General features: G+C 52.5%; 2 protein-coding genes across 8 annotated transcripts in view; one reads left to right on the forward strand and one right to left on the reverse strand.

Annotated features, from left to right (window-relative positions):
* Positions 1–3,306, forward strand: part of KCNC1 (potassium voltage-gated channel subfamily C member 1) — a 43,595-nt gene extending 40,289 nt beyond the window's left edge. Inside the window, exons 3-4 of the mRNA XM_002928762.4 lie at positions 443–631; positions 2,648–3,306. Of these exons, the coding sequence (XP_002928808.2) occupies positions 443–631; positions 2,648–2,712 (254 nt within the window). The 3' untranslated portion in view covers positions 2,713–3,306. The remainder of the gene's footprint in view (positions 1–442; positions 632–2,647) is intronic.
* Positions 1–21,544, reverse strand: part of SERGEF (secretion regulating guanine nucleotide exchange factor) — a 242,455-nt gene that overhangs the window by 13,422 nt on the left and 207,489 nt on the right. For 2 of the 7 annotated variants that reach the window (XM_034646315.1, XM_034646314.1), the window contains one exon: positions 8,904–9,270. The exons of 2 other annotated variants lie outside the window; for them this stretch is intronic. In XM_034646315.1, the coding sequence (XP_034502206.1) occupies positions 8,927–9,270 (344 nt within the window). In that variant the 3' untranslated portion in view covers positions 8,904–8,926. Of the gene's footprint in view, positions 1–8,903; positions 9,271–12,609; positions 13,540–21,544 lie in introns of those variants that run through there. 3 more of the 7 variants (XR_004621459.1, XR_004621458.1, XM_034646316.1) reach the window with 3 other exon arrangements.

The raw sequence follows: 21,544 nt of genomic DNA on the forward strand, positions 1-21,544 counted from the left end.
AGCCAGGCTCTGGTCAGCAAGAGAGAGAGGTCTGAAAAGGCCACCTCTCTGGACTGGAGTTTTTCTGCGTGTCTGTCTGTCTTCTCCCTGAGCTCTATGTCTGGCCCCCTACTCATGACTGCATCCACACCATCCTGTCTCATCGGCCCTGCCTTGGGCCCTGGGTCCGGCCCCCAGCACCATGCTTGCTGGACCCATCACCAACTCATCTTTTTGCAAACTTTGAGCAAACCCAGGAGCCCCTCCTTCCCTGCACTGTGGGCAGCCCACAGGCTGCCCAAATGAGCCAGGGACCTGTAGCCTCATGCCTCCCTCCATGGCCCACATGCTTTTCTGTCCTCAGGGACAGGCTGCCCTTTGCCAATGCCCCACCTCTGGCCTGTCCCCCTCCCCCACTAAACAGTTTTCAGTGTCTCAATAGCTTCTGCTTATATGTTTGAAGATTCCAAACTGAATGGGGAGGTGGCGAAGGCCGCGCTGGCGAACGAAGACTGCCCCCACATAGACCAGGCCCTCACTCCTGATGAGGGCCTGCCCTTTACTCGCTCGGGCACCCGCGAGAGATACGGACCCTGCTTCCTCTTATCAACCGGGGAGTACGCGTGCCCACCTGGTGGAGGAATGAGAAAGGGTATGTAGGGGAGGCGGGGGCACTCTGCATCGGCTGGGCCGCCTCGCGCTCCTGCAGGTGGGCGGGTGGGGCGGCGGGGGAGGGGTGCTGAGGGGCAGGCAGGCACGCTGAGGGGGGCAAGGAGCAGAAGGAGCCCCCCCAGGGTTGGCCTCTGGAGGTCTGAGTCCCTTTCTCCCAAGGGGGATGTCAGGTAGCAGAGAGAACCTGAGGTCCCGGCAGCTGGGGGTTGGAACAGAGCTGAGGGGTAGGAAGGGGCTCTGGGACAGGATGGATGACTACAGGGCTGCGACCCTCAGGCAGGGGGTCACCTGGGGATGTGAGAGGAGCCTTGACTCCTCCAGGCTGCTCTGGCAGATGGCGGGTGAGAGCAAGAAGGCAAGGTCATCTCCCCGGTCCCTTGGTTGCAGAGAGCAACAGGGTGGGCCTGGCCTGGCCAGGACCCCGTAGGCTTAGCCACCCAAGATCCATGTTCCGGAAGAGCACCCTTTAAAGAGAATCTGTAGGCCAGTGGGAAGGGAGGCATGCAGAGGTGGCCTCAGGACTTGGGGGCGAGGCCAGTGTCATTGCAGAGGAAAGGTGTGTGCTAGTCAGAATATTGCTAGTGGCAGTTTGAGAACTCGCAGAGAGAGGGTTCAGCAGGACTCTGCGCAGCACCTTGCTTCCCTGGTCACTGCCCCGGGTGTGGTTAGCGCCCCCTTGTGGTTGGTGAAGGCTGAGCCCCACGGTGGCCTCTCTGTTCAAGGTCTCCTTGTATCAGACCCTTACCTGAGGCTGACCCCCTGGGGGAAAGACTTCTAGAGCTTGAGCGTGGGCTGGAGAGAAGCTTGAGGCGGGGACCCAGAGCACCCTAGCTCCAGGCTTCAGGCACTGGCCTGGAAGGGAGAGGAAGCCCTCCTTGGCCTATCGGACTGGCTGGGCATCTCATGCATGTCTGGGAGTGCCTCACATGCTCACACAGGATGCATGCGGACCAGTGTGAGCAGGTTGGGCCGGAGCAATAGCTGTTTTTTTCAGAGCAGTAGTTGGTGTAGCCTGTGGCCATTCACAACTGCTCCAGTATTTGAAGTGGTTCAACAATGCAGAAGGAGAAAACACAGAATTCAAAATAAAGGGCAAACCCAAACCCAGGAGAGGACAGGCAGCCTACGCTGAGATGGGGAAGTCCTTCTGGTCATTGGTGTTTCCTGTGCCCACCTGACCCAGGCTGGCTCCGCTTCCTTGCCCTGCCTGGAGGTCCCTCGGACCCCAGTGCGGCATAGACTGCTGTCCGCATGGTGCTGCATGGTGGAGGGCTGCGGGCCTGAGGCGGGCCCATCCTTGGCACCTTCCACGGATAGGCCGATGCTCCCCTTCCCAACTGGCTTTCTCCCTGGAAGCTCTAGAATCCGAGGAGCAGGGGCGGCCCAGGGGAGAGGGGGGGAAGCAGGGAGGCTTTGTGGCTGTGCTCTGCCCGGTAAGGTCTCATGGGCTGCCTGTCTCCTTCATCTCGAATGTTGGATCAATCTGGATGGCCTAAAAGAACAGACAGGAGAGGCTCTTTACTGTGCTTCCAGAAGCCCAGGGAGAGTGGGCCAGAAGAAGCCCCATCTCCTTGTAGTGGCCAAGGGAGCCTAGTGGCAGCCACTGTCCACAGGTGGGACCCCCTCCCCAGTCCCACAGAGGCGTGGGTGCCAGAGTCTTTGGGGGGCACCAAGGGTGAAGTGCCCCCACCCACATCCACCCGTTCTCACGGAGTCATGACAGCACTTAGGACTTGCTTTTCTCAGGAGAATTGCAGTGCATAAGCCACGTGCAGAGTAGGAAGTTAGGGACTCAACCCGGTCCCCAGGAGGGAGAAAGAGAGGCGTGCTGGGCCGGCTCACTGCATGGGAACACCAAGCCAGCTGGAGAAGAATCTGCCTGCCTCTGCATGCGGCTGTTCTGTCTTTCCTCCTCCTTCCTTAAAAACTAAGTACCAAGCGGGATGGGAAAGCCAAGAAGAGAAGCTCAAGTGTTAATTGTATTCTTTACATACAGATCTTTGCAAAGAAAGCCCTGTCATTGCTAAGTATATGCCGACAGAGGCTGTGAGAGTGACTTGACCAGGCGGCTTGGCCGAGGACACTGGTGGCTATTAAGCATCTGGGTGGACCAGCAGCCCCTCCTCACCCTCGGACAGAGTAAATTCACGCCATGCAGGTTTGCCGGACGAGTCCGAGTGGCCCAGGTCTTGTACTAAGACGGACGTAGCTTTTTCTACGGCCAAATGGTAACTGACCGTAGAGGATTTCTTTTCCTTCTTTTCTTTTTCTTTCTTTTGTTTTCTTTCTTTTCTTTTTTTTTTTATTACATTTTATTTTATTTGGGGAGGGGGGTGGAGGGGTTCCTTAGCATGACTTGCATGAAGTTAAACAGAAAACCCAGCAAACCGAACCCACCAACCCCCTGCAACTGTAATGATCACCCCAAACACCACCAACAAGAAAAAAGCAAAAGTCTTCTATTTTCTTTCAAAGCTCTTTACTTTTACACACGTTGCTGGAGCCAGACTGTAACGGCGTTCGGTAGAAACCTGTACCTTTCTGGGGGCGGGGGGAGGGGTGGGCACGGGGAATGGATGGCTTCCCTTTTTGTACACGAGCTCGAGAGTCAAGGTTCCGAAAAGGGCAGTCGGTCAGTCATCGGTCATATTGACCTCACCTTCATAGTTCATCTCTCACGCGGAAACAGAACTTTGCTCCAAATAGAATCGTGGAAACACGCACTGCTGCTTTCTTCCCTGTCTGGCATGCTTGTGACCCAGTGGACGTCTTCCCAAGACCCCTGACAGCGGCTAGTCTAGGTTGATTCTATCATCTTGGTGTGTAGATCCACTGTGACCAGCTCTCATAACAAATTGTTCATAGTAAATAATCAACACCGTACGGATCTTCGAGTGTTACTTTAGAGCGTCAAAAGATCAGGACCACGGGAGGGGCGGCCCTCCTCCACCTTTATTAAGGCACAACCTGGCATTGTATGCAATTTAGTACTTCAGAGTAAAAAACTGCATGCCCAATGTTATGCAAAGCGATTCTAGCATGAAATAAATTTTGTATCATGGTTTCTGTAGAGTCTAAAGCAGATTTGTTTTCCTGAAGCCATCGGAGGTTTGCAGAGACCCACTTCTGCATCTTGAATAAATATAGTATTTTCCCAACAGAAACAGAGGACAGTAGCTTGGCTTTGATCTGATTCTAAAATTAGTGGTGGGGTGGGGGTGGGGAAGGATGATATTTTTGAAAAACACATGCTTGAGTTGAAAAAAAAAATGCAACATCTCGAGCTTTCACTGCAGCTCGCAACATTTCCTGGAAAGAGAGCAATGCTGCTTTAGCCCAACACCCCCCCCTCCTTGGGCCCTGGCCCTCCATAATAAAAAGCTGACTTTTGAGATGAAGCACGGATTTGGGTTTTTATTGCCTTGGGCAGTGTCATGATTCGGTTCCGCCTGTGATCAGCCTGCTGAGCTGAGCTGGGCTGGGCTGGGGTAAACCTGAACCCTCGCTCCTCTGGTCTTCTGGGAAAAGACAGGTTCTTCCTCTTTGGTCGGGGGAGGGAGACAGTTCTCTGAAGGGATGGGGCCTACAAGGACTTGACCCTAAAAGGAGCACATCCTCTAGGTGTTCACTGACACGGAAACTTCTCTGCGAGTCATGCCACATTGATGACTCCTTGAGTCTGGCCATGTCAGACTCCCAGCCCCCGTGCAGACCTTAGTCACCTCCCTCGTAGGGCTGTTCATGAATCTGATGGTGGCAGAAGCAGGGCGCTGGCTGACAGGTCCGGGTGCCCTACCCAGCTGCATGCTGCTGGGTCTGGGCTGGCTGACCCCCTTACTGCACACATCTCACTCAGCCTGGAGGCTCTTGAAAGGGGAAGCCCTCTCTCAGGGATCTGGATTTGCGTGGGTTGTTCACTTGGTTTCTCGTGGGGGATAGAGTGGGCACTGGGGTTCCAATTCTTTCCTTATCCATTCAAGAATCCAGGAATGTTCAGGTGGAAAGTCCCTCACGGTCAAGGCAGTCAGCCTCTGAGCATTTTATAGAGAGAAGTGAGGTCCGCAGAGGAAAACGGTCTTCCCAAGGCCACAAACAAGTGGGTGTCAGTCTCCCCGGATTTCAGCTCCCTTGAGGCCCCCAGCATGGCCTGAGTCAGCCTTCAGATGGGTGGGTGGGGGCTGAAGGAGGGTGTGAATTCTCATTGAACAGTGCCTTGTGCCCTCGGAGCCCTTGCCTGAACTTCCACCCTGTGTGGCCTGGGAGTCAAGGCCTGGGGGTCGGTGGGGCAATGGGTACAGGCAAGCCCAAGGGGTCATGCAGCCAAAGAGCCGCCAGGTCACACTATGTGTGTCATGGCCGTTCACAAGTATCGGGATGTGGAAGCCAAGCAGCTCAGCCACTGCAGGGAATGTCGTATTCACTCCACCTGGGACCCAGCCTGGAGGCAGGACGTCTGGTGGACCCAAGGGGACTTAACACAAAGCCATTTGCAGCGTAGGTGTTCCGGGACATAGTAGCTAATGCGGAAAAGAGATGAACATACACCGAGCGCCTGCATGTGGGGGGCACCTGGGAAACATGGCCTAATGACAGCCCTCAGTAACTCCACCTGCCCATTTTAGAGGCTAGCGGACAGGTGCAGAGAGGCCAGTAATAGCCCAAAGCCACACAGCCAATGAAAGATGAAGGAAGATTTTAACCCAGGCGGGCTGACTCCAGGGCTCAGGGGAAGCTGTCTCTAGCTAATTGGGGCCTTCCTGGGGCTAAAGCCCGGAACTGATAGGAACACTAGCGTGGCCGGTCCCGAATCCCAAGCCCTCAGGACCTGGCCTCCTGTCCTCCTTCACGAAGCGCCACAGGTATGATGGAAACAGCCGCTTTCCGTGCTGCCCAGAGCCTTCCACACACGCACCTGGCTACCTCACTCTCCTGCTTGAACACCTGTTGCCCTAGGAGGAAACCGAAGCTGCTTCAATTGTCCAGCATGCCCCCCCCCGTCCTCTTCCGACTCTCACGTCTGTGCCCCAGTGGTTCTGTGAGTCAGCAGTTACACGCGCGCACCCAAGGACCTGGAACTCCCTCCCTCTGACCGTCCCACCATGTCCCCCCTAACGGGCTAACTCCCAATTCCCGTCTATTACTAAGTCTCCGTCTTTGGAAGTGGCAGATGCCTGGGTGTGGGGGGCGGGGAGCGCTTTCCTCGGAGCCCCAGGCTCGGATTCACCTTTGCAAGCACAGTCTCATCTAGTTTGGATCTGACAGCCTACTGGGATCAAAGGTGGTGAGGGTATCAAAGGAAGAGGGGTGCCTGTGACCCGGAGGGGAGAGTGTGTGGCAGACAGGTGAGGATGTGAACAGCCCACTAATACCTGGAACGTGGTGACCATACACAGTCACTGCAGATGCCAGGCCCAAGACCCGTGAGCACAGCGGAGGCCTCACGCCCCTCTTCTGTTCCCTTCCTCCTCCTCATGCGGGAAGAATACCAAGGCCAATCTACTTGGCCTATCAGAACAAGAGTAATTTTTAAAAATGAGTGGGTATCTACTCAAGTTGGCTCCTATGGTGCATTAGCTAACTGGGTGGAGGATACTGACCTTGACTATCAACTGGTTATAACCTGCACAGCATAGTTCTTGCACACGTGTAAGAGATAAACAGAGGATAGGCATGTGTGAAGGGATCGTGACCCCCTCATTTAACCTCCCTACCCCGCAGTGGCCCTAAAAGTGCATCATCAGTTCATTCATTAACATTTATCAGGAACTTCTTCTGTATCAGGACCCGTCCTTGGTGAAGGGGTTCCAGAATCCATCAAGACCGGTCCCTTGCTCTCAAAGAGCCCAGGGTCTATTTGGGAAGGAGGGGCTTGCACATCAACAAGTCTGAGAATGACCACAGGAATCAAAGGGTCCAGAAAACATGCGGGTGACACTATCGACAGTCCCCGGAGTTTCCGGGCACTCATCAGGCCCAGTGGACGGACTGGGACCAAGGCGGCGGCTCGGTAGGGAAGACAGAACAGAGGAACCCGAGGGGACCGGACTGTCTGTGCTGTTGTCTAGTGCCAGAAGCCATTCACTCCTCCATGTGAGGACAGTCTGGCCCCCGCAGGCTTGCAAGAAGGGTCTAAGTCAGCTTCTGAACCGAAGTCTGGGTCCCAGTCTTTCAGGCTGGGAAAGAGCCCTGAGACGCTCCTTTCTTATGCCAAAGGGCCTTGGGAGAGGCACCAGGGCTCAGCAGAAGACTTGGAACTGGGGCTTCTTCCAGCAGGCACTGAAGGAGGCGGGAGGGACCCTGTGCTGCCGTGCTGTGGGAGAGTGTGTTGGCTCCTTGTGAGCAGTGAGCCTGTCAAGGAAGTATGGGCCTGAGGACTATTGGGTGTGGGCCTGTTTTCTGGCCTGTGTGTCTGATGCTGACCATTTCACCTGTAGGACCGTGGCAGGGCCGGGGTGGGGGGCGGCACGCGGCGGCCAGTAACTGCAGGCTTGCTCCAGTATGGGCCATCTCTGGGCCATCCCACTGCTCCATCTCTGAGGGTGTGGGACCTGGCAAGATCAGCTCAGAGTGCACAGAGATGTCCTTCCCACTGCAGAAGTGCTTAGAGGCTGTTCTAGCCTCTATTGGCTCTGGGAGGCTGGCACCCAAGGGCTTTGCTGGCCAGCGCAGTGCTATCCCTAGGATCCAACTTCGGGAGCACTGCACAACCTGCACTGATGTTCAAGGGCAGCCAATTGCTGTGGGCGGTCTCTAGGTTCCGGCCTGGGGAGCTCAAGATTGTCCTCACCCCCCCTCCACTGGGCTGAACCCACTCCTGGTCCCAGGGTTATCCCTCGTCGGCCCCCCTGGTCTGCCTCAAGGCTCTGGATGGGTCCCCTCCCAATCAGGACCCTGGGCCAGGAGTGAGGTATGTGGCCCCTTCCCCTTTATAGGCCTCTCTTTTCCCAAACGAATAATGAAAATGTTGGATAAGACCAGTGGTTTCAAAGCTTTCTCAAGTTTTTCTCACCTTGACAAGTGAAATCTTGTGTGAAGCCCAGTAGATAATACAGATGAAAATATAGCCGCTGTGAATAAGCTGGAGGGTGGGGACCTGGACCTCTGTCCACATGGCTTTCCTTCACTCACAGCCCACCAGGTGGCCACTGAATTCTCTGGACACTTCTAGGGCTCTAACAAATGCACCTGGAAGGCCACTAGGCTAGGAGGTCATCTCTCAGTCCTCTGCTCCGATGTCCTGGGGTTTTGTAACTTCCTAAAACCTAGCCCTCACAGACCCAGTCCTCTCCTGAGTCACAGAGGGGAGGTGGTGTGGAACGGGCCACAGATGGGGCTAGCTAGCTGGTGACACTGCCACACAGTCCTCCAGGGAAAGCTATTCTCTGAAGCCCTCTGGCCAAAGGCCTGCTGCCAGTCATAGCAGAGAGACAGGCACTATGTCCCCCAGAGCCACAGCTGCCACCTAGGGAAGCCTGGTGCCCATTTTACCTGAAGGCCCTCCTCCTGCAGAGGCAAGGAGGGCCTAGGGGCGGATGTCAGGGGTTAGGGTCAGACTCCCTTTCCCATGCTGTGGACCATCCCTCCTCTGAAACTACACAGCATGACTACTAGTTACACAGACCAGATCCAGGGTCCTGCCTGGCTCGGATGAAGACACCGATCTTCTGAGAGCTCACTGGTTCTAGATTCCCTCTTCTGCCCCAGGCGTCTCCTCTGTTAGGTCTTCCCAGAAGTCCTGTCTCTTCCTCCACTCACTCATCTCCACTTCCTTCCAGCCCCGTGTCCAGAGCCTTCTCCCTTTTCCCTTCACCCAGTCACCAAGACAAGAATTCCTTCCCGTCCGAGTACCCACCTGCCTGACCAGGGTACCCCAATCTCCTTGAGCCAGCAAACTAATGCTCCAGGCGCTGAGAATCCCAAAGGCTGCTGGCCCATAACGACCACAGGGGACGGGGCTGGGTTTTCTGTCCCCACCAGGTAAAGACAGGCTGGAGCCTGCTGTTTTCCATGTTCTTTGGCAATTCCAATTTAAATGTCGCTTAGAGACCAGATTCCCCAGCCATGCAACCAACTTGGATTCTTGTTATTGCCCTCATGGGGGTCCCTGTTCCCATCTGTCTGTGTCCTTGAACCCCAGACACTGGCCACGCCACCTCCCATCGTTCTGGCCTGTGGTCAGTCCAACCATAGTGCCTCTGGAGCCCTTCTCAGGCCAGCCCCACAACCTGACCAAGCAATCCTCTGGGAACACATTGGGTGGGAAAGGCTGCTTTTATTAAAGGGCCTCTGTCACAAGCCCCTCATTTCTGGACCTGCCAGATGGGCTTCGGGTAGAAGTTTCTGGTTGCCTTTCCTTCCAATTTCTCTCTTTGTTCATGGCTTCCCGAGATTCAGCGTCCTCAGTGGCATCTGGGGAAGAGCCAGTGACCTTGGGGCACCAGCCCAACTCAGGGAGGGCTGGCAGCTGGCAGAGGGCCAGGGAATGGCCAGCCCCACAGCCCACAAGGAGTCCCAGTGACGAGCGCAGAGCCTGCACGGGCTTCGGGGCCCAGATGTCAGCTTCGGAGCCATCTCCGCACATGCCGTGCTCATTCCAGCCCCAAGAGTAACATGTCCCTCCTGTGAAAGAGAGAGAAGACTGCTCTAGAAGAGGTTTTGAGCACAGGGCTGAAACACTCACCCTGGGGACACAGGGAGCACCACAAACGCCGGTTTACACACGAAGAAACCAAAGCTCGACCCTACGTGGTGGCATGCTCACTACCCTGGCTTCCACCCTGCCCCCCAGAGCCTTTGCAGCGTCTCCCACTCCCCCAGTCCACAACCATCGCTGTCCCAAACCCGGCCTTCCTCCTTGGCCCTCCCTCACTATAACCTCCTCTACCACCGGCCCCCACCCACCATGATCCAAAACCTGCCAACTCTGCCTCCAGAAAGACTCCAAATCTTTCCGCGTCTCTCCATCTCCATCGCCGTCCCTGATGCTGACACCACTCTCCCACACGCGGAGCCATGCCAACAGCCAACAGACTAACCGGGCCGCGCGCCATCCAGCCCAGCCCTCAAAGAGTATCTAGGTGATCTCTGACACCTGCAGGTCTGCAGGTCCCCAGCAGTGACTGCAGCGACTTCCCGTGCCCTTAAAGTCCTTTCCTTGGCCTGCAAGGCCCTGAGTGATCTGGCTCCTGCCTACCTTGCTGGCCTCCCCTTGAGCAACTCTTCCCCCATCCCACTGCATTCCAGAATCTCTGCCTTCTTTCGCTTCCTTGCATAGGCCTCACAGGGCCTTCCTTTCTCTAGAGGCCCTCTCTTTACTGGGCTCCAGACCTCCTCATCCTTTAGATTCCAGTTACATGTCGCTCTGCAGTCCGATTCCCTGGCCACCCAATCCAACTTAGATTCTTGCTATCGCCCTTGGACTCTCCCCTCATGGGGGCCCTCGCACTTTGCGGTGGATCGACGACTTGTGTGGTGATGAGCGTACTGTCCCCTCTCCCTGGACTATCCCTCCCTTCGGGAGGGAAGGACTGTGTATGTTCCGTTCCCTGCTGTATCCCTAGCCTGGCACACAGCTGGTGCTCAATAAGGGCTCATTGATGGGGTTAAAGATTGAACGAACTGAGGCACAGAGCCAGAGAGTCTGCGGGCCAGTGTTTGAGCACAGATTTCTCCTATAGCCTGTGATGCCCACACCCCATCACACACCCTCTTCCTAGCCTTTAGACCCTTTCCTAGAGCCAAACTCACTCATGTTTTTCTGTAGTCATTAAAAAAAAAATTTTGTCCAGTTTATTAAACTAATACATCTTCATTACAAAAAATGGAAAATATGGATGAGCGTAAAGAAAAAGCAGACTTTGAGTCTCGCCACTAGTACGAATATTGTAGATAGTCTCTTTCAAGACCTTTAATTTGTGAAATTTGTAAATATTTATGTACATTTTGTCCTGCTTTCATCCCTCACTATTATAACACAAGTATTTCTCCACAGAACTGCAAATTATTCAAAAACTAAATTAAAAATAATTTGTTTGAAATTTTGAAATAGTTCAATTGCAGAAAGATACAAACAATGATTTAACAGAAAAGACACACGCCCCATCCAGACTTAGAACATTAGTCAACATTTTGCTGTATCTGCTCAACCCTTCCCTTAAAACAAAACAAAAAAAGTCATAAAGAAACAGTCTAAGCCCCGCCTCCCATTCTTGCCCTCCAGCCACTTCTCTAGGAGACAGCCGCTGTTTCGAAGCCGGTGTTCATTACTGGTGTGCTGGTTTTATACTTTCTACCTACATGTCCTTAAATACTCTGTTAACGCTTTTGGCTTGTTTTAAGGATTTACGTAAATAGTATCATTGAGACATCTTTCTATACTTGCTCTTCATTCTCAGTATTTTTGAAATTTATCTGTGCTGATAGTTAGGGATCGAGTTCATTTATTTCAGCTGTGCATAGTATCCCATCAGGTAGAAGTCAGATTTTACTTACCTATTGCCCTTCTGATGGACAGTTCTTTAATGATAACTGTTGCTATTTTATTATACAATATAATGTATAACATACAATAACATACTACACTAACAGGAATATTGCTGCTATTAAAAGAAGCACTACCATGAATGTTCTTGAGCGTGTCCCCTTGTACAAAGTGGTGTTTGTGCAGGGTTGGTCCCTAGAAGTGTGAGGGTGGTGGAGTCACGTGTTTGGACTTAGGTATGGCCCAACAGCCGTCCACAGTGGCTGCAGTCGCGTCCAGCCCCATCAGCGATGGACCTGAGTGCTTCCCTCCGTCTTTGCCTTTAGACTCTTGCTATCCTGCTAAGTACAATGAATGAATCTGCATTTCCCTGACTACTAGTGAGACGGATTGTCACTTCATGTATCGCCCTGAGTTGCCTCTTCTTATGAATGGCCTCTGTACATTCCTTACCTGTTTTTCTGTTTGCCTTTTTCTTACCGATTTGTAAGCTTTTTGTGTGTGTTCTTTTATTTACATAATTATTCGCTGTGCTATGCATTCTAAGTGTCTTCTCCCACAAGGCCACGGTATGTCTCTTCACTTCGCTTATGGTATCTTTTGTTAACAAAGTCCTTTAAAATGACTGTCTAATTGTCCATTGCAGAGATTCAACAGTTTCCTTAACCTGTATCCTATTATCAGATACATAGATTGTTTCTAATCTTTCATCATTTGGAACAATATTCCTATGAACATCTTTGCACGCGTGAATCTTTGTCTATCTAATTGCTTTCTCAAATTAGATTCTTCGAATGGGAATTCCTCATCAACTGGCATGGACATTTCTGAGATTCCTGAGTGCTGTTCTGAGTGCTTCCACAGTATTTTCTCAAAAAGGCCACCTGAATATAACTACAGCAACCTGCGGAAGTCTCCATTTCACTCCAGCACTGCCAGTATTTATTGTTTATTATAACATTTAAAAATCTCTAATTTGAAGACAGAAAAATTAATTATCTCATTGCTTTTATTGGTACTTTACTGCCATCGAAACTGAAAAATAATTCTTATGTTTCTCAGATATTTGTATTTCCTCTTTTGTGTACTGTCTGCTTTGTATCTTTTTCCTGTTTAGTACGGAAGGCTTTATGTTGTCAGACCCAAGGGCCAGGTGGTCTGGGTTCAAATCCCAGCTCCTCCATTTATTAGCTGAGTGACCTTGGTCAAGTTACTTAGCATCTCTGTGTCTCAATTCCTTCATCTGTTAAATGGGGACAATAGTACTGTACCATAAAGTTGTTTACAAGAATTAAATCGGTAAGTAAGTATAAAGTACTTAGAATGGTGCCCAGCACGTAGTACTATATAAATATTTGTTACTGTTCTCAGTTAAGAACCTCCTTGTTTTAAAGATTTTTGTTTTAAGAATATTAATTCTTTCTCTGCCATATCCGGCATAAATATTTTTTCTCAGACAGACTTAAAATTTTGTTTTGGGTCTTTTGATATAAAACATCAGCTTTGTGGTTCTTTGTACTAAAATTCATTGATCCTCTATAATTTCTTCTACTGCTTCTAAGAACTGAAAGCCCATCCCTATCTTATCAGGAAATATTCTTTGTTGATTTTTCAATGATTTGATTTTCTTTTCTTCCTTTTTTTTTTTTAATCTTTACATTTCACTCTCTATCCACTGAAAATCTGTTGCACAGACCACTTTTTCACAGGGGGAGGCTGGCTGGCCCGGGATTACCCTTCCTTTTCCTTTCCCCTAGTAGGAAGGGAATCACTGGCCAAGAGCTCCGGTTTGGGGAAACACAGATGTCTCCCTGTTTGGCCCACGAGTGAGGAAATGCACGCAGAGAGGATGGGCCCCGGGCTGCGGCTCCAACAGCTACACAGCACTCTCAGCCAGGTCAGTGCGAGGCCCGAGGTGGGAAAGTGGAAGGGGCCTGGTACCTTTGGGCCTCGCTCGGCACCTGGCGTGGGCCTGGTGCCCGGCCCTGGTGAGTGGCAGCAGCTGACGGTCAGCAGGAATGGGGGCGGGAGGAAGGCAGAGCTGACCCACCGGCAGGATGCCACACGACGGGCGGCTGGCAGGTCCCTCTCCTCCTGCCAAAGGAAACTCGCTCCGAGGGGCCGGGGCAGCCAGAGGCCTTGAGCCAGGGCTTTCATGCCCACTGGGTCGAGAAGCCTGGCCAAGGGCCAGAAATTTCCTCCCCCACTACTTCCAAAGAAGACTACTCGAAGTGAGGTGTTTTACAGTCTTTATCTCATTTAGTTCCGACAACCCTGTGAGGCAGCCATGTTTTCTAGATCATCCTCATTTCGTAGAGGAGGCCGCGGAGGCGCCAGGAACCACGCGGGGTGGCTGCAGCATCCGAGCCGACGCTGCATATGATACACCGGGCCTTGCCAAATTCGTTCTAAAAAGGCAGATAGTAAATATTTTAGGTTTGAGAGCCTCATTTGGTTTCTGTTGCATGTTCTTCTTCTTTATTACAACCCTTTCAAAACCATTCTTAGCCCACAGGGCCACACAAAACAGGCCACAGGTCAGAGGTGGCCTGTGGGCCATCCTTCGCCAGCCCGTGGCATACACATCGAATATGCACTATTTGCTGTGGACTGTGCTATGCTGTCCTGGGTCCCACACTCCCATCTCTATCACAGGGTTGCTAGGGGGAGGACTGCACGAGGGACATACGTAATGCCCCGGCACAGTGCCTGACCCTTCGTGACAGCGCACGCCCACGTATGAAGCAGACCACGGGGAGAGGAGGGAAAGGCAAGAGAGGCCTCGCCCATGTCCCACATGGGGGGGGGCACCAGCAGATGGGAAGGCCTGGGGTGCAAGATTAGCTAGCCCCTGAACAGAAGACACCTTTAAGTACTGAGCCCCTCCAGCACTTTAGAATCGGTTTCCTATATCCCCCTCCAGCCTCAGCGAGAAGCTACTGGGCCGGCTGTTCTCATGAAGAAGTGAGAGGAAGGAGAACGTGGCCTACGGTACGCCTCTCCCTAAGCTACCCGGAATACGGAACACCCAGTTTTCAAGGTCACAGGTAGGTCACAGGATGACTCCTGGCTTTACAGAGGGCTCTCTGCCGCATGCCTGGCACTTACCAGGTCCTCGAGGCACTGAAACCCACCCGACTGATCCAGATCTGCTTCACTGGCCCCGAGGCACATGGCTGGGTCTTGGGTGGAAAGACCACAGTTACTGGGGGATTCCCTAGCCTCTTAAGAGTACAGACCCTTGCTCATGGGGCTCAATGGAGTTGGCCTGCTCCAGGCTGTGACAAGTGATGGGCTTGTGGCCCACCACACTTGCGTCAGCCTAAGAGCCCTGCGGGCAGCGGAACCTGGGGACTGGCAGGGTCCTGGCACAGGCCGGACACAATACTCAAATCTGTTCAGGCCTTGTGGCACCTGCCTGAGCTTCTTGGCAACCTGGGTCCTTACAGGGCCTTATGGTGCTGGGATTATAGCCCAGTGTGAGGGAGGAGGCCGCATTTCTGCTGGAGGGCCTTGCTGCAGGGGGGCAGACCCCTGAGCATGTGCAATAGCGCACGTGTGGTAAAGCTTCCTTCTGAGCCACATAACGGAGACTACATTTCCCACCCTCTCTTGCAGCTGGGTATGGCCCATGAGATGTATGCCAGAAGGTTCTGTAATAACTTATGGCACCCTGCCTTCAAAGATGGATGGCATGCACCCTTTGCTCCTTCTTCTCTCTTGTCACTGGAAGTGTGGATGTGGTGGCTGGAGCTCTAGCTGCCATCTCCGAGCACGAGGATGAGGGCTGCAACCTCCCCAATTTCACACAGATGGCACTGAATCACCACAGAAACCTCTGAGGTGTTACGATCTCCATCTTACAGATGAGGTAACTAGGCTCAGAGAGGTGAAATAACTTGTTCGTAGTCACACATTCCGAGCTAGGACTAGAATCCATGACTCCCAAGTCTCAGGTCCGTTCACCAGTGCCAAATCATGTGAAATGTAATAAAATCACTGAATGCTTACTGTATGCCAGGCCCTGTGGTAAACACTTAGTTCACTGAATCCTCCCAACCAGACTGAGAGGTAAAGCTAACATGATCCCCATTTTCCAGACGGAAGGCATGAACCATGCAAGGTAATATAGCTGGTAAGCAGCAGAGCTGGGTTCAAACCCGGCCAGTGTGACCCCGGGGCTTCTTCTGCTAATACACTGCTTCCCAGGGAATTAGGGAAAGGTACAGAGTAACAGCCCACCTGTGTGAGGACAAGGGCCGCGGTGGAAGGCAAGAGCTGCAGTTGGCGAGAGAAGCTCTCTGCAGAAGAGCACAAAGCACAGAGCCTGAGGAGGCTGCGCAAGCCCTGCCCCTCCCGCCTCTGCTGGTGGGGACAGGAGAGAGGAGTGCGGGCAAAACGTCAGGCAACTAAAGGCTCACCTTGTCTCCCCTCAAAGACCTCCCTAGACCTAGAGCTCCAGGAGGGGGAGGGGCTGCTCTTCTGTCACTCCAGGCAGAGCGAGACAGGACGGGTGAGGTCTGAGTACCCTCACGGAGAAGGCCCTGGATTCAGGAAGCTGGTAAATGTCAGTGTGGCCACAGCCGGCTTGGGAGCTGAGTAAATTTGGGAAAGACTTCTGGGTGTCCAGCCACGAAGCTCATGCGGATCGCATCCCTTTGGAGGTAACTGCTGGGGTGCTCCCTAGGGTCCTGCTGTGTGAGCAAGGCGTGTGAAGAACCTAGAATTCAGGCCCCCTGAAGTGTTTTAGGTCTAGGTGGTGACTTGAGGATGGAAAGAAGTTCAGGTCCTCACCCTGTCTTGCCTGGACAACTGTAACAGCGACTCTACCCTTTACGCAGAGGCGGCTGGCCCAGGTGGGGGGCTCAGGCAGCGGCACAGCCTGGACTAGCTCTTCCTGGAGACAACCTCCCGTCTCCTGCTACCAAGGAGCCCAAGGCCAGCACCCTTAGCTGGCTCTCCAGGCCCTCTGTGGTCTTGGCGGTGTCATTCCTCCCCCTGCGGCTTGCTGCTGCTCCCCGAATTCCCCCGGGCTGTTTGCACTGTCATGATTTGGCTCAGACGAGTCCGTTTATTGCATCACATGGGCATCTCTTCTGCTTAGGCCCCGTGCTGGACACAAGACCCAGAAGAGGAAAATTCAGTTTCTGCCGTGGAGCTCCCAGTCCACTGGGGAAGATGGCCATGAGAAAAGAGGATGATGGGGACCAGAAGCCTGTGTTCGCATGGAACAACACACAACTGTGTTAACTGCAGCACTGTCTGAAGTTGCAAAGGACTGGGTGGGGGTGGGGGCAAAATATTCATCCATAGAGGAGGGTTTAAAGAAACTACGATTCAACCCTACTAACTAGATGCTATGCAGATATTAAAAATAATGAGGTAGCTTTCTATGGCCTGACATGAAAGATATCGAAGACATTTTAAAAAGAAAATCAGTTGCAGAACAACGCAGAGAATAAGATTCAATTTATGTAGATCCCCTACATATTTCTAAATGCACAGATCTTGAAGAATACATCCCCAACTAAGAACAATCTCGGAGAAAGAGAGGGAGAAATGGGGGGGAAAGAGTGACCAAGATTTTGTCATTTGTTTAAATTTTTTAAAAAGTAGTAACAAAGGATGATGATAAAAAAAAAAAAACCAACAGTATTTCTAAGGGACAGAGGTAGCATAGAGGACAGGATGACATGTTCTGCTGGGGAGAGGAGATGGGTGTCACTGAAAGTTAATTCTTAGCTGGGTTTTGAAGGGTGAATAGAAGTTCACCAGTCTTAAATAGAGGGTACCCATTGAAATTTACCCAATCTGAGCTGCTTTCATTGATCCCAATGGCATCCTGTTTTGCTGCAGAAGTGAACAGTGGCTGGGTGTAGGGCTGGGTCCCACTGGCTTGTGGGAAGGCTGTTAATTTCACTTCCTCTGAGCTCCTAAAGTACCCAGAACCCTCTAAGCATATGTACCACATCTCTCCTAGTTCTATAGGTATTTATATTTGCACTTGGCTCACCAGTCTGTGAGGCGGGTGGGATCGGGGTGCTGAGAACAGGGCGCACTCATCAAGCAGTCCTCAGGCACGTGGGACAGGCAATCGGGATCCAGCTACTAAGGGAAAGTGAGTGCATGTGGCCCTTTCCCCGCCTGCAGTCTGTCTGGAAGGCAGCAGGGAGGGGCATACTCATAATGCTGAAATCGGGTGCCATCAACCCCAGTCCCGTGTCTGCTTGTTTGCCTTTATTCCCTGGTCCATGGCCAGAGCGGCCGCCTGGTCACAGGCATCAAGAACAGAGAGCTGCAAGTCTCTGTCCCCAGTCACACTGACCAGAAGAGGGGCAGATCCTACAGACAGTAGCCATGGGAATGGCTGGAAGGACAATGGCCCCAGTAGGCCCGGCTGAGGGACGAGGCATGGACAGTGCAGGACCCTTCCAATAACTAGTCCATCCCTCACTCTCCAGGGCCAAGGATGCCCTGAGGCAGGAGCTGAGGCAGCAGGAAGAAGCCATTCCAGAATCAGAAAGTGGGGCTGCTCGCCCACAGAATCACTCTGGAGATGTTCTAGGATTATGGCCCAAATCGCCTCAGGGAAGGCTGTCAGTGGAAGCGGTCTGGCCTCGGGGCCCTTGCAGACCAGGATCCATGGCAGCACTGAGAATGCACTAAGATGGGGGTGAAGGCTGAAGGCAAGGCGGAGGAGGGTGGAGTGTCTGCGTGTAAGAAAAGATGAGGGCCTGTGGAAGAAGGGATTTAGGGAGGTAATGTTCAAAACACGGTCAGAACCCGGCCACTTCTCGCCAGCCCCATCACCTCACACTGGAACTCTGTGAGGGTTTCATACTGGTCTCTCTGCTGCCTCTCTTCCCTCTCACGGTCTGTCCTCCACACAGAGCCTGAGTGATCCTGTTAAAACCTAAGTCAGACACAGCACTGCTCACTCAGAATCCTCCAGTGGCTTCTCTGCTTACTCCGATAAACAACAGCATCCTCTCTGACCTCAAGTCCCATGTGTTCTACCCTGCTGACATCTCAACAGCTACACTGACTTCTTGCTCCTCAAACAGTACTCACCTCAGGGCCTTTGCACTTGTTCCTGCTGGCTGGAATGCCCTTGCCGCTGATATACACAGGTTCACTCCCTCATGCTGCTCAGGTAGGTGTTCAAATGTCACCTTATCTGAAAGGTCCTCCCTGACAACTCTGTGTGAAATAGCTATTTACGACCCTCTCCATCTCTGTCTCTTCACCTGCTTTTTCTTTATATTTTTACTGTTGGTTTATTTTCTCTCTCTCCTGACCAGAACACAGCTCTTTGAAAGCAGGGACTCAGTTTTGTATGCTGCAGTATCCCAGCACCTAACAGTGCTTAGCATATATTAGTACCTAATAAATAAATACCTGTTATGGGAATGAACCAAGAAACAAATGAACAAACGAATGAATGAATGGCTAGTGAGAGAAGGGAGCTGCCTTGTTCTCTCCCAGAGGGCCAAGAGACAGCCTACAGATGTGGGGAGGGAGGAGATGCCGTGGGCAGACCGATTTCAGCTCACTCTCAGGAAGAAGGCTGGAATGGCTGGGAGGCTGCCCAGGAGAGCGGCAGGCGGCCTGCCGCTGGAGATTCCAAGCCCCTGGCTGGCGTGGGCCCTCCTATGGTGGGCAGAGTATAGGATGAGACAAATCAGACGTCCCTCTGACCGTGGAGAGCTTGTGTGGTGGTGTAGGTGGGTGTGGACGTGCATGAGAGAGGGAGGAAGGGAGAGGCCGAAGAGCAGAGTGGGGGCGTACCCACCCAGGCCCCAGGCCTTCAGGTTGGCTCCCTCACACCAGACGGACGAATGGCCTTGGCTCAGATGATAAACAGAAATGTGTTGAATTTCTGGGTTTGCCCTCATAGGTCTCATTTTGAGGCTGCAAGGCTGGGCCTGCTTGAGAACCTCTTTTAAAACCCCATACCTCCAAAAGTTGCCCAGTTCTTTGTCAATTTCTGTCCCATTACCTAAGAGGAAAGTGAGGCCCAGAGTGGGGGTCCTCGCCTCCACACCTTCCCGCTGCTCTCGGCCTCCCCCTTTGCACTGCTCCAGGCACTGCATGTGACGGTCAGGGCAGCCCAGTGAGGAAGGCATTTGGATCAAGACTGCATGGGAGAGAAAACTGAGTCTGGGAGAGGTTCTGAAGAAGCAAAGCTGGGAGAGGCAGAGGCCAGCCTTCCTGCCCCCCCCCAACCTCCCCAGAGTAGGAGGTGCTGGGGCTGCTGTGGCTACATTTCCCCAGTCACCTGCGCAGAGAGTGTGCTGTGGCACGTGGCACGTTGGCTCCGCTGGGGGACTATTCTTAGATCTAGGGAGCTAGGAATGATGGATTTAGAACTTACGAGGTGGAAACGTTTTGGCCTGTTTTATAAACAACTGAAATCCTCCCCACAGACTGTCTTTCTGAATTCTGTGTTCTCTGCGGAACTGCTGGCTTTCTGGGCTTCCTGGCTGTGCCGGGAGAGGGAACAGAGAAGGCAACTAAGCCTCTCGAGGGCCTACTGTGACCACGTATGGTACCAAGGCTTTTGCATGACCCACCCCATTTAACAGGGCAGCCCTGGGAAGATGGCATTGTGATCACACTCTGTGGAGGAAGAAACAGGCTGGGAGAGATGCTGGAATGAGTAGGCCTGCTGTGCAGCCTGGTCCTGCCAGCAGGGGTCTGGCCCTGGTGGGTGGAGCGTTAAGGGCACGGGGTGGCATCTCTGGAGTTCAGTTCCTTCACATGTTGCAAGGAGCTCTCCTGTCCTCTAAGATTTCTTCACTGGAGGTGACATATCATCCCCTGTACAACCTGGTGACTTGCCCTCACTGCCAGCCAGGGACCCTGCTCTCCGTAGGTTCCAGGTTGCCATCACCCCTCTCTGAGTGTGCTCCCAGACCTGGCCAAGGGCTCTGGGGCCCATGTGCCCCACTGCCGGTATACCTGGTCCCAGAGGCTGTCTCTATCCGTGTAGCCTGAGGTCACATTAGCTGCACTGGAGTCCAACCCTGCTGACGCCTGCTGAGCCCACAGCCCACACGTATACTCCTAAACTGAGCACGAGAAGTTATGCTGTCTCCCGTGGCCTCTCCTGCGGGCTGCTGTTCTGGACCCGGCCAGAACTTTCAAGCTGTCTCCATTAATTATCATCTTATTAAATGAACAGCCATCCCTGAGGGGCACCTGAGAGGGGCGGGGACAGAGATGCAGCTCTGGGACCAGGGGCAGTGGGACTCCTGCCATTTCTGGAATCTGGTCATCAACAGAGCGTCTACACTTTGCTCCCTATGCCTGTTTGGGAATCACCAGTGTGCAGGAGAGGAGGCTGGGAGTTAGAGCAACAGCGGGGGTGGGGGTGAGAAGGTCTGTTCTGGAACCCAGAGCCAGGGCCAGAGGAATCCATATGCAGATCAGAAGATTAGAGAGAAACCGCTGGATAGCACACACCTGAGAAGGAATTCTCCCTCACTCTCCAATCACTTACTAAATGCCTACTGAGTGTCCGCCCCGTGTTTGGTGCCGCACCCGATTCGGTTCACTGCTCTTGGCACAGCGAGTAGCCCTCAGACAGCGCGGGTGCTAGGTCTGGGGCACCCAGAAGAGCAGCGGCCCATTCCTCAGGGGGATCAAACCCTTTTGGGAAGAGAGTCTGGTTCTTTTTTACTTTTCTTTTTTCAGATAGTAAATTTTTATTGAACTTCATGACAGAAAGGAAAAAAAAAAAGAAAAGAAAAAAGAAAAGGAAAGAAAAGAAAAAAGGAAAGGAAAGGAAAGGAACATAGTAGTACAAAATAGGAAAAAAACTAAGGGATTAATCCTTTTAATTTACATGAATGTATTTTTTTCCTTCTAAGAAAACTATATTTTAGAGCAGTTTCAGGTTCATGGAAAAACCGAGCACAAAGTACAGAAAGTGCCTCGTCCCCATACATTCACAGCTTCCCCACTATCAACATCCCACACCTGAGTGGTACATTTGCTACAGTCGATGAACCTACCTGGACACATCATTACAGCCCAAAGCCCACAGTTTACGTTAGGGGCCACTCCTGGCGTTGTGGTACATTCTGTGGGTTTAGACAAATACCCAATGACATGTATCCACCATTACAGTATCAGACAGAATAGCTCCACTGCCCTAAGTCCTCTGTGCTCCACCTATTTATGGTTTTATCCATCAGAGTGAACACATGAGTGGAGGACTGGTTCTAGAGTGCCCGAAGGTTCACGCACGGCTCTAGCGGGAGAAGTAGGGCAGTAATAAGACACAGGCCCCTGTCCTCCAGGGGCGTGCATTCTAACAGGGGAGCAACAAGCAGAGAGACACACGAATCCACAGATGCAGCTAGAGAGCAGAGCTATAATGAAACAGAATGGAATGATGCAATGAGAAGG

Source organism: Ailuropoda melanoleuca, chromosome 16 (genome assembly GCF_002007445.2).
Source record: "Ailuropoda melanoleuca isolate Jingjing chromosome 16, ASM200744v2, whole genome shotgun sequence".
Lineage (NCBI taxonomy): Eukaryota > Metazoa > Chordata > Mammalia > Carnivora > Ursidae > Ailuropoda > Ailuropoda melanoleuca.